We start from the raw sequence: 13808 nt of genomic DNA on the forward strand, positions 1-13808 counted from the left end.
TACATCCTTGAATATTCGATTTTAAAAAGAAACAAATAATTAATAAAATGCCTACTTACAAAAAATACATGTTACCTTTTGAATCTCTGCACCATGATTTTCAATTTTGATATAAGTTTTAACCGTTTCGATGTTTGTAAAATAGCATCATCAATAACAAACTTTGAGAGCAAATCTTTTAGAAGTTTTTGCATCTTTGAGAACAGGACTGTAATCATTGGCAGTTTTGGTTCTAATGCAAATGTAAAGCCTTTAAAATTATGTGCAATAAAAATGACAGAGTATGCAATAGCAGGCTACATTTTGTTTTTATGCGCTTTCTTGATATGGGTGTACATTTAATTAGTTGCAATACCTGCTTTAACACCGCACTCTTTTTGATTTTGTAGAAAATTTTAAAAAGTATTGCAAGTTGTCAAGGTTCTCTATTACCATCACTAATGCGTTTTAAATGGTTATCCATTGAGTAGAGACGTGTCTCAACATCCGTAGTCCTTGTAGCTCAATGATTGATTCCATAGCAAAATATTCTTTAATTCTTTTTGCAGAAAATTTATAAAATCAATGCAAATTGTGCAAATCAATTGATAATTGGTCCAAATCAGTATCCTCAGAAACCGATGCTTTCAATAAAAGCATTGGAGACTGTATGATGCGGACATTAACCAACATTGATAAAAAAAATTTACCTTTTTTTCATGATTATTTTCCAACTTTTTTGAAAACAATTTATTGACATTAGGACTAACCATACTAATGGAGAGAGTTGACTCTGGTTGCAGCTGAGTTTTCCATAACAATCTTTTAAAATAATCAAAAAGGTCTTCTGCACTACACCTCCCCACAAACAAAGTCCTCAAGTATGATGTTACGATTTGCTGAAAATGGTTTGAATAATACGTGGCATAAGTATCATATTGTTTTTTTTTTGTCTGTGATGCAGTTGTTTTATCAAATCGAAATGTGAATAGCAAACATTTCAACTCATTCAAAATAACTTTTTGAATACAAGAGGCTATTCCAAACTGAATTATATTTCCACACAACAAAATCTACAGAACCCAAAGTTAATAGACTTATTTGAAGCTTTTATTCATGGTTAGCTCTTTACTGAGGAAGATTGATACTTGGTCTTTCTTTACTGAAATATTTACTTTAAGGAAATTTAAGTAATTAAACTGAAAAATAAAAAATAATAGCTTGGACTCCTGCATGCCTAAAATGTTTATATCAGTATAGTAGAGTATACAAAAAACTAAGTTTAATCCTAGTTGATACTTTTAAATTGAAAGGGTTTTCCCATGATGATTTTGTAGTACCAGTTTCATATAGGGTTGAAGAGGTTCCATATCGGTAGTGAAGCCATACAACATACCTGTGACAAGCAAAACTCTGATCCAAAATTCAACTAATAAAGTTTGAAAAAAGGGTAAGAAGGAGCTTATAAACCTTGAATGATAATCTTCCTAGTTTTAGTATCACATCAAAATATCAGGTTCTTATCTGCTAAACAAGTTAACACTAGAAAGAACATTCGTTTATAAAAAAATTAATTTGACTTGTTTAAGTAATTTAATTTAATTAGATCACTGCTATATGGAGACTTATTCAATTCGCGCAATGTGGAACTTTACAAAAAAAAATTTTTTTTTCATAATTTTTCTTTCATAGTTCACACTTTTTACTATACTTACTACTTTAACAACTCATGTTTAATATAGCTCACAAAATAAAATAAAAGAAAAGAATTCAAATTACAACATTTACATGTTTCAGCATGTTTTTCAAAAAAGTAGAAACTATACATTTAGTTGATATTCAATCTAAAATAAAATCAGTAAATTTTATTTGAAAAACTTTACATATTTATTTCATACTTATTCAAAATTTTTATCTTGATTGCCTCCTAAACCCATAAAACATATACTTTTATAAATGAACGTCGTCAGATTAAAAACAGCAACTGGCTATTGGATTAAAAAAATGCCTAAAAACAGAAAACCAGGCCAAAATGGAAAAAAACAAGAAAACAGGCTCTGTAGGAACCCTGACATACATACATATATAATTAATAATTGTCACAATTACGTCTGAACGTTTTGGTTGAAAAAAAATTATTCATTTGAGGGTCAGGGTTAGGTTAAGGTTTAAGGTTAACTATCAAATTAGAGGAACTTGACACTTGCTTTGGCCCTATTTGGATCAGCAATAGTTCTAAATCTGACATAATCATGACCTTCATTACCTTTCATTAAACCTTGTCCTCAATTGATCTATTTTTTTACATACATACATACATACATACATACATACATACATACATACATACATACATACATACATACATACATACATACATACATACATACATACATACATACATACATACATACATACATACATACATACATACATACATACATACATACATACATACATACATACATACATACATACATACATACATACATACATACATACATACATACATACATACATACATACATACATACATACATACATACATACATACATACATACATACATACATACATGCATACATACATACATACATACATACATACATACATACATACATACATACATACATACATACATACATACATACATACATACATACATACATACATACATACATACATACATATATACATACATAAATACATACATACCACTGAAACTAAAAAGATTGGCTAATCAAAGATTTTTTATTGATAATTTTACACTTTTGATTTAATTCTGTCTGATTTTATACTTGTTTTTTTTTTAGGTATGTCATTAAATACGAGTCACTTTTTAATCGGCATTCACAGGATGTTTTAATGTTTTCTGATATTTTCTTCCATTTTTCAACATACACCGTTATTCCGTTTAGTGTTAGACGCTCACAGTATTTTGACTTTACCAAAAATTTCAGTTTTAATGTATTTTGCAGGCAATCGCCTTCATTACTAAAGCACGTACTTACCTTTTCTTTTTGATTGTCCCAAATACATTCAACTTCATTAACGTACGGAGGAAACCTAAAAAAAAGGGCAATTTATAAATATTAAACAGTTTTACATTCATGCTTGCATATAAAATGCATATAAATACGTACAATATATATTTTATATTGAAAAATCAAAATTTCATCCCGTAGCTCTAAGATCTTTTTTTTCAAATAGGTAAGATTTTTTTATTTCATTATTTCGGTGCTTTAAGAAGATCTTAGGGTCTTATCAAAGAGCATGATGCTAAAGCATTTAACTAAAAAGTTCACGCCTCCTTCCATACTCATGTTACTTTTTAAACTGAAGCCGGAATCAAACCTTTAACTTCTTGGTTCTGAATCGGAACTACAACCAATGCGCAACGGCTGGGTAATATATATATATATATATATATATATATATATATATATATATATATATATATATATATATATATATATATATATATATATATACATATATATACATATATATACATATATATATATATATATATATATATATATATATATATATATATATATATATATATATATATATATATATATATATATATATATATATATATATATATATTTAAAATTATGAAAGCACATACTAACATTTTTTTTTTATTATTAAAAAATACTTTTAAGCAAAAAAGTAATTTAAAAATAATAATTTTATCATACATTATCATGGTTTTAAAGCTGTAAGAGTTGTATAAACGTGTTATGACGTTTAATTACAGTCCTATTGTGAAGCGTTAAAAATCGTATTGTAAAGCCATAGTTGACTACTTTAATAATGTTATAGTACTTATATTTTTTAACATACTTTACGTGGTTTCAAAAAATCATTTATATCTTTTACAACAACGATTGTGCCTTTATTTTTTTGTTTTTTTAAATTGGACTTTTCGTTCCAACCGTCACGATAAAAAAAACATAAAAATGCTTGTAAATCTTTATATCGGGTAGAAGTATGAAACTCAGCGTACAATAATATAAATATGTGCTAAATAAACACACTAAATAATTTTTTTTTACCATGTCGTTTGTTACATTAAGACATGGTTGTTTTGTTCAAAAGTAATAAAAAGTAAACGTTAAGAACGCCACGCTACATAGAGTTCATTTTGGAAAAAAATTTAAGACTTTAATGCATTAACTTTTGCATACTAAATTATATGATAGAATTTCACATTTCTGGAAAGTTCTATTTATTTTCTATTTAATAGCCTAAAGAGTGTCAAGTGTTTGCTCATTGTAGAGTTCATTCTTTATATTCAGTAATTAAAACGCATTTATAATATTTGTAATGTATTTTTAGTAAAAGACACATTTCCTTTTTAAAGTTTTAATTTTAAAATCAGTATATAATCTGTGTTCTTATACGCAACGTTATAAAAATTGCTTTTGCTTCTCTTCAACAGTGATTAAACCATAAAAGTCATTAATTGTTATTAATCGTATCGTAAACTAAAGAAAAAAATTCAAACATAGTTTACATATAAGACATACAAAAAAGTGGGCCACAAATTTCTTCTTTGGATGTAATGCAACGTTTATCGTAAGCTAATGGGTTTTCTAGGCAAAGTTAGCAACCATTTTTACTTTAGTTTCTTGATCAACATCATCGTCAAATAAAGACAAAATATTTCATCTGTCACATACCATAAATGCTGGCAAAACTTCTGTAAAGTTGCTTTGGAAATGCTTTTGTCTTTTGCTTTTTAAGCTTTTATGGATTTCAAAAAATTTATGTCCTGATAAGGTGCTTTTACTGCTAAAATGCATTGTAGCCAGAGTTTGTCGTAGGACGTCACGATAAACAGAGAGATATCGAACAGTGCTGCTTTATCTATGTTTGAAATTCTGAATTGGAAAGTCAATAATAATATCTTTAGTCAATAAATGGCTCTTAACATTCACCAAGTTTGGTGCATAGCACCTGGAGGCCGAATCTTAAATTTCCTCTCTCTATCTCCACCAAGAAATATTTTAATAAAGCTTGATTAATTCACGTTAGTTATCTCTAGCTATTTCTTTAATCAATTCAAATCGGTAGAATTCTAGCAGCCTATCAATTTCTGAAACATTTAAACAAGCTTTTCTGTGCAGATTTTTATTTTTTCGGAATCGACGTTTTTCCAGTTTTCTCGGAGCTTTTAAACAACGGAATGTCTGGGATGTAGTTACTTGGCTGACTTTCGCTTCAAACAAAATTTTTAATACTAGTTTGCAGGCATGATGACGGCAAGCAAAATTAAGCATATCTTTATCCAGTTTTTGTTCCAGAAGCGCACAAGCACCATAATACTATATATAAAGCAGTAGTATCACAACAGAGTATGTGCACTCTGTCTTCTAGATCCCAGTTGATCATGGCATTCCAAACAGCCTGTGCTTGTTCGCTTCTTGACGAGCTGTTCAGTTTTTAAAGATTTAGTTAAAATTATTGAAAGATTGTTGTTAAAATTGAATCCTTTTGGTTTTAAATCAAAACTATTCGACTGGTGCTAGAGATTTTTAAAGTACAGACTTCAAAGAGTGGTGTTAGGAAATAATAAATCATAATGGGAAGAGGTTGTAAATGGAGTACCACAAGGGTCAGTGCTATGACCACTATTATTTGTAGTGCATATTAATGATATTTCCAACAAAATAAAATCAAGCTGTAAACTATTTGCTGACAACATGAAAATCCTTAGAGCAATATAAAACGATCATGATATTATTGAACTTCAACAAGATATAGACTTAATAATGGAACGGTCGAATGAGTGGTTGATGAAGTTCAACCAGCAAAAGTGTAAGGTTATCATAATAGGAAATAACCAGCACAAAGTTTTAATAAATAATATAGCTATAGCCTAAACAAGCATTTGATACAAATGTTCAAACATTTGAATGGGTACGATATCATAAATTTTTTATGCAAAACACTAAATGCTAGAAAGGATATAAATACATACTAACTTTTATTATGTTTGTATGTTTGTGTATTACAGCTGTTACAGTTACAAACTCTACGTAGTTTGGACCCATTACTCTTTAAGTGTACAGCACCTTTATATTATATTATACTATATAATATAATTTTAAAATAGCAATAAGTTGTTCGTTATCATTATATGAAATACCCTGCAAACATTCTATAGTGGGATATCAGTGAACCTATAGAAGCATTTTGAGCAGGCCACTGTAGTTTTACTCATTGGTTACTTAGTTGACCATTATTAGCAGCCGCCGAAATTGGCGAGCCGATGACTAGCCACTGTTAACTTTTCAGAAAGTTATCGGTTTGCTATTTACAGCAGCTGCTGCTAACGGTTCACTAAGTAACCAACGAGCAAAACTCCAATGAACCGCTAAAAAACAGAATCCGGGATATTGTTTTGAAAACTAACTTTTATAGCTTCAGCCTGCTCTCTTTGCATTTCTGAACAAATTTTATGGATTGAGGACTTGCTTATAGAAAAGTCATCCGTGTTATGCCCTTGTGTGTCAATAGTAGTTTCAATTATAAATACAGAACCTCTCATACTTAACTGACATCTATCTAACACAGCAACAAGTTTAAAAAAGTTTTATCGGATTGAGAGGAAGCACCACTTAGGCTGGGTCTATTTTCTTGAAAATCTATTATTTCAGAATCAGAAGATGAGTTTTATTGTGATGATTCATAAAATGATGTCAAAGGAGCTAATGAATCTTAAGCAGCCGTGGCGCAGTGGCAGTGCATTTTCCTCAAAACGTAAGATTCGTGGTTCAAACCCCATCTCTGAGCAAGTTTTGCGACATAGTTTGGGAAGGAGTCGTGAACTTCCTATTAAATACTCTTCAGCGGTGCTCTGTGATTATACCGTAAGGACTTTTTGGGCACCTAAAGAGAAAATAAAAATTATAATATTTAGCACGTCGCTTTTCCTCATCAATGATTCTAAGGCACGCCTTTTTTTCTTTTTCTGTTTTTCGTCCACTTCGGCTAAGTCACCGAGACAACCTAGTTCTCTCTGGCGCTCCAAGAAGATCCTATCTTCATTTGTTTTAATTAACAGAAGCGCATTGGCATGAGCAATATCAAATAAATTGTCTAAATTGGAAAGAAACTCTCATTATTTTTTGTATTTTTTTTGTAAATCTCTCCAAACTTAATGAAACTAGTTTCTTAACACAGGTAATGATTTAATTAGTATACGTGCCGTTTTCCAGTAAATAATGCACTCATGAATAGTACAATTTGCACTTTCAATGACACTTCAAATCGCTTTACTAATATTATAGAAAAAAGCTGCTAGTACTTGTTAGTACTTGCAGAAAGTGTTAGAGGGAAGTTTCGAACCGGTGATTTGATGCTTTTTGTCTCCTATTAAAAATCTCTCTTTTTTAGAACTTCGTAACTCCACTGACCCATTGACTACTCTAAAGTTATGCGTAAAATGTAAAATAAAAAAGTAATATCAAGTAAGCGATGCAAGATTTCCGTCGCGCCGTACTGTGCAAGCACAGACAAGTTTTGCCGCAAGTCGGTACGGGTCGTCGTGATCCTAAGTAAGCAAAACTATATATATGTTTTTTGAATGTAGACATCATGTATGAGAGTATGTAAATTATTATTTTATAAACATCAATAAATACGAATTTCTGTTGATACTAAATTTTTTTTTTTTTTTTATTTTAGCTGGATTGCTGTGACCAGCGTCTTCAACTTGTTTTAAGTTTTTTGTTTATTTTTGTTTATATCTTATTTTTAAAAAGGCAGTTCTACTTTATGTCAACGGGATGGTTTCATCTGTTTCTGACGTAAGTGCGCCAGAAATGAAGTCCAAAATTTTGTTGACACATGTTTTCTCTCATCTAAATTGAAATTTGTTGAGGGGCACATTGGTGGTATTTCAAGTGTCTCACGAATTTTCCTATCAAACTTTTTAGCATCAACTTTTAGAGTTCTGCAACTGTCCCAATTAATTTGTTGTGCACAATATCTCATGGGTGTGGCCAATACAGGTAGTTCTATTTTATTTCCTATTATACTGTTTTTGTGTTATTGCATGCGTGTTTTTACTTGCGTTTTTGTTTCACCAATATACTTTTTGCTACAATGACATTTAGTAAGGTAGACTCCTGGGTGGCTGTACATTTGTAGTTTGGATTTATTTCTTGTTTTTAATATTGTCACTAGGTTCAAATTTGATTTGAAGACCGTTTTTAGTTTGCTTTCAAGACAGTCTTGAAAGCAAACTTGAAATAAATATTTTATTTCAAGTTTGACATTTTAAATATAACTTTTCCCCATATATTTTGCAATTATGTGGGGAAAAGTAATATTGAATTTCATATTTTAAAAGTAGTTTTGGAAATATGTTTGTCGACTACTAATTTGAAATTCACTCATTTCATGAGTGTAATTTCTATTTTGTTGTAATTTCGATTTGTAATTCACTCATTTCATGAGTGAATTAAAAATAAATCATTAAATTAATACTATATAAATACGTTTAAACAGTACAACAACTGTCTATTTTGTTTTTATGCTACTAGTTTATTTCAGGTGTGAAAGTATCATCGTATTTTTATTATCATAACTATAATTATAACAAGTTAAATATATAAATATATATATTATTATTATTATTATTATTATTATTATTATTATTATTGTTATTATTATTATTTTATAAACATCAATAAATACGAATTTCTCTCGATACTAAATTTATTTTTTTTAAATCTCATTTTTCAAGAATGAATTCATTTTAAGTTCTTTTCTTGCATTACACTTTAGTCAAACTTCAGATTTAAAGTATAACTTGAAATTTCAAGATTGTTTCTTGCATTCGGAAAAGATTTTTGCTTTCTTGAGTAGGCTTCTCAAGTCTAACTTTTACTCGCCCGAAATGCTTAGGCAAAAAAAAAAAAAACATTCTGTTTAAAATCATGAATGTTTGCCAAATGTTTTTTCGCAAACAATTTGCCAAATACAAATGGGAAAGACTTATAGATAATAGATAATAGATAAAACTTCTGAATCTCTTACAAACGGATTTACTTTGACATAATGTTAAATGCAATTATCAGCTTTTCGAGTACTAATATTTGCTTATCGAGTATGGTTATAGCTATTAAAATTACCAGTTTAACGTCAACGTCAGGGTTGTTATCTGTCAAATATGTATTAGACATTTTCTGCCAACATAAAAAATGTCGCACATATTCTGTATCGACGTATTTTGACTTAATTTTATGTCTGAATTATTTTCTGCTGACATAAAATATGTCACACATATTTTGATATAATTTTATTTCGGACATATTTTATGTTTTACATTCTTGAAACAAGAATCAAACTAACAATTAAGTAACGCATTTTAGAACAACTTGATGAATAAAATGAAAATATGTTAACAAATGAGTTTGATTTGTTTTTCAAGATTATGAAAAAGCAAATATGCTTACTGAAAACATGTCGGATACATTTTATGTCCGCAGAAATCAATTCAGCTATAATATTTTGTCAAAATATGTTAATAGAAAATATATTTGACATATTTTATGTCAGCAGAAAATATTTAAGACAAAAAATTATGTCAAAATACGTCGGTAGTGGGACAATAATATGACAATAACAAGATGTATGTGGGGCATTTTTTATTTTCAGCAGAAAAAATGTCTCAAAATATGTCGACAAATCTGTATACGTCGATAATGGGACTGTAAATACGTAGATCAAAATACTTCAATAGATGGATTATAAATACCAGATAACCTGAGAGAAAAAACATCTGAAAATATACCAACAAATCTGCCAGATATATTATGTACTAACAACCCTGGTCATCGTTTAAATCTTTTTATGATGCAGAAAGTTGTTAAATTAAAATGTGAATAAATAGCAGATGCCACAAGAGAAGCTATCCCTTTAGAGCAGCGTTCATTATAGTATTTATAGAAAAGAGAAATAAAAGTAACATTACGACTAAGTAGCAATGAGTGAAGGTTGGCTGCAAGAGCAGGTACAACTATGTTTGCAATGCATTTTTGCACTTTGTCTAAAAAAGAGAGGGAATCATTCAAAGAACTGCTCTAGATATAGCAACAGTAAATGCAAGGGCAGATTAAAATGTGTAGAGGTAAAGAATAAAATTCGGAGTAGAAAAGTGGCGAGCGCGATAAAGAGATGCAACCTTAGTAGATGCTAATTTTGAAGATATTTGTTCATCGAAGACAACTTATATGCAACGATTGGTAAGGCAGGATTCACTAATCTTAAAGAAGTTACCCAATACACAGTAAGAAAAGAGCTTATGAAGAAGACCAACATTCTAAACTTTATTAAAGGCTTTAGAAATGATAAGAACGATAGCACTAACGTCTCCACTTCTATCTAATGGACGATAAAACTTTTCAGTTATTACCGTTAACAAATCAGCAGTAGAGCAAGAAGATTGAATTCCATATTGATGATCACAAAGATTCAAGACGAGAGATTAAGTTTTTGTTAATTAAAAACTTAAAAACCTTGCTTATGATAGTAAGAAGACTAATGGGATGGTAGTTAGACGAGTCAGATTGCTTTCTATAATATTTGTAAATAAGGATAACAGATGCCGCTTTCCAGCAGGCTAGAAAACAAGACTCTGATAATCACTTGTTAAATAGTTTTGAAAGTATAGACGACACCTGCAGAAAACACTTCTGCAAGACCTCAACAGATATGTTGTCCGGGCCACAAGCTGTAGAAGAGTCTATGCAGGAAATCACTATAGATGCAAAGGCTGGAGTGCTACAAATATCAAGCAATGGATCAATCTGTTTGTCGGCTATATAAGGTAGGATGTGATTAGTGGAGTCAAGAGATGAGATTGATGAAAAGTTTTTAACAAACAATTCAGCTTTGTCTAAAGATGAAGCAACAAAGTTTGAACCATGCATGAGAGGTGAAATAGCAGATTTGCTCTTATTATAGATACTGTTAAAGATGCTCTAAAAGTTTTGGGAGCCTGATTTTTGAGATAAAATACATGATTTTGTGACGTGAGAATAGCAAGCTTTGTCGTTAGACAAAACCTTTTTACAATTTTTTTAAGAAGTAAAAAACAGATGTCTGTGTTCTGGAGAATTGTTTTGGCGATAGATATAGAAGTAATGATTAAGATTGGAAACTACAGCAGCACATTGAGAGGAAAACCATGGAAAAGAGTGAGGCTTGACTTGGAATTGCCGAGAGGGAATAAAAGATTCAGTGCCAATCTGAATTCAAGAAGTTATATTAGATCGAAAGATTTCTTCACAAAGGCTATCGCCATAAAAATTGCGGAAAGGGCCCCATTCAGCTTTTAGGTAGTTGTAAGAGGTACAATGATAGGAGGATTCTGAAGATAAAGAGTAATGAGATAATAGTTATAGAGAGATCAAACTGTGATAAATAGCTACTAAGGGTGAATATGAAAAACTACTAAGATCAGAAAGACGACATAAGTCGAGTAGAGAAGGTAAATGTTCGGATTGTCTTGAAATTATATAGAGATGGTAAATGATTCGGATTATATTCTAAAATATTTTATAAATCAGTTGCCCATGAGCCAACAACCCAGCATCGAAAAAGTGCTTAGATGTATATTATTTGTCAAATCTCCAAGGTCTTTGAAGTTTTAACCTACATGATATTTTGAAGCAGTTTTCATTTTTCTCTAGTACAAACACTTTAGGCTTTCTCAAAAAAACATACTCAAAGAGCCTATAGCCTGTTTTCCTGAATTTTAGAAGCAGCTGCTTGGGTTGGAAATTAAATGCTCGGTTGTCTCAAGAAGTCAATTTGGTGTCAGAGCTCTTTAAGTATGGAAAAATTGTACCAGCGGTACATTAAACCGCATCAAGAGTTTTGTATTTGTTTCTCAACTCAAACGTGTCCAAAAACGTGCAATATTGTTAATTAAACATTTTAGTTACGATCAAAAACCAAATATTCTCGGCTTAACTTCACTCGAAGAACGCAGTGACTTTATACTGCAATTAAAAATTGCTTATTATTTACAATTATAGTTAAGACTGTTAAACATTTTTTTTAAAGATTCTCATTCTTGTGATTTAAAGATCAAAAATCGATAAAAATTAAAGCTTGTGAAAAAGAAGAAAACTTTATGGTAGATATTTCAGATCATGGTAGTTTGGAGGAGTCTTCATTTTTCAATAGTGGAAACACTTTAGGTTTTCTCAAGCAAATATACTTAATTGGGCCTATAACCTATTTTCCAATCTATATGCATTCTGATTTGAATTTAGCTAGTAATAAAGCAAGAATAGAACGTTATCAATACCTATTTCATAGAATCTGTTTAATTAAGGGTTTAATCTTTTAAACCCTAATCGGTGAATGCACTGCATAAGTGTTATTAATCCAGATACTTAAAAATATGGATGTTAATCAACAGTATTAGAAATAAAAAAACAGTCATTAACTTGTATATTTGTACATACTTTTAATTTAAAAATATGCATGCTTACAGGGGCGTCTAATTGCTGCTATGCCCTGGGCGTCGTTAATTATTAATTGATTATATTAACAACAAGTTTTATTAATATTTGAGAGTATAGTATGTGAGCATTTATATTCTAGATATATACATAAAAAAAAAAAGAAAAAATAGCGAAAAGAAACCAAACAGATAGCATGAATAAAATTAAAAAAGGGTCAACCAATGTTTTATTTGTTATATTTAAAAAAAATAGAAAAATTACCGATCCTTCCATATTGTTGTAGTGGAACGTTGTCGACATAAATATTCAAGTGTATATCCATCATTTTGATTCTTCCTTTCAATAAAATTTTCCTTTTTTACTATTTTTTCGTAAGCTCTTGTAATATTACCTGTGGTCACACCTGTGCTCGTGCTAATACTCAGATTTAAGCTCATTTCTACAAGATTTTTAAACTTTAAAACTGAATGGGGATCGTTATGGTTCGACACTTTTTTAAACATTTTATTTAGATTATTTATTATAAACATATACTTATTTTTATCTTTATCATTCCATAACAAATTAGGAAAGAGAACTGCCTCTTCAATTGTTGCAGCTAAATATTGTGAATCATAATCTGACCAGGATTTGTACTGTGACATAAGTTCATCTTTTGTTAATTTAATACAATCTGAATTTCTTTTTGAAATTTTTTTGCTATTTACAGATGTCAAGTGAAAATCTACCAAGCTATTTTTAATGTATTTTTTTTCTGCTCCACATATTATGAAAGCCAATAACGCTATAAATAACTCAGTTATTATTCGGTTTTTCATGTTAATGCTCTGTTATTTATAAAAAATAAAATTTTATTTGTTGTAGAAGAATGTTGTTTAAAAAATTAATTATTTGGTCAAGCGCTGATTGTCAACTTCAAGGTAAACATTTTAAAGCAAATAAGAAACAGCGAGTTTCTAAAACAAATGTATTGGAAAACGAAAATATCTAATTTACTGATTGATTTTTTACACGCTGCGCATAATCTGCAAAATATGCTAAACCAAATCAAAATAAAACTTTTTAAAAGAATAAACACACATATATAAGGATACAAGTATCTTCAAAAAAAATTATTCATTTTTATATGAAAAAAAATTTAGCAGCACAAAAAAAATTTGCGCTCTTTAAATAACTTTAAGAAGAACATTACATTCGAACCAAATGAAAAAAGAAAGTTACCATTATATTGTTTTAATAATTTAGAATTGCTCTGAATATGATATTTTTCATATATTTTTTTCCATACCGGAAATTAAATTTATTAACTTACGAATATTTATATTAAATGATT

At 29.6% G+C, this 13808-nt stretch overlaps 1 protein-coding gene across 1 annotated transcript; it reads right to left on the reverse strand.

Annotated features, from left to right (window-relative positions):
• Positions 1-75: 75 nt before the first annotated feature.
• On the reverse strand, positions 76-13438 carry LOC136078251 (uncharacterized). Its single transcript, XM_065793566.1, has 2 exons — positions 12737-13438; positions 76-3044 (listed from the first exon to the last, which is right to left on the reverse strand). The coding sequence occupies exons 1-2, from the start codon at positions 13291-13293 to the stop codon at positions 2771-2773; spliced, it is 831 nt and encodes a 276-aa protein (XP_065649638.1). The 5' UTR covers positions 13294-13438; the 3' UTR covers positions 76-2770.
• Between the last annotated feature and the right edge of the window lie 370 nt (positions 13439-13808).

This window comes from Hydra vulgaris, chromosome 03 (assembly GCF_038396675.1).
Source record: "Hydra vulgaris chromosome 03, alternate assembly HydraT2T_AEP".
In the NCBI taxonomy this organism is placed as follows: domain Eukaryota; kingdom Metazoa; phylum Cnidaria; class Hydrozoa; order Anthoathecata; family Hydridae; genus Hydra; species Hydra vulgaris.

Bases quoted from the DNA above. Each gene is read 5' to 3' on its own strand.
- LOC136078251 (XM_065793566.1), bottom strand. From the start codon at position 13,293: ATGAAAAACCGAATAATAACTGAGTTATTTATAGCGTTATTGGCTTTC. The intron at 3,045-12,736 runs GTAATTTTTCTA...CCTTTTTTTTAG, and splicing joins ACAACAATATGGAAGGATCG to GTTTCCTCCGTACGTTAATG.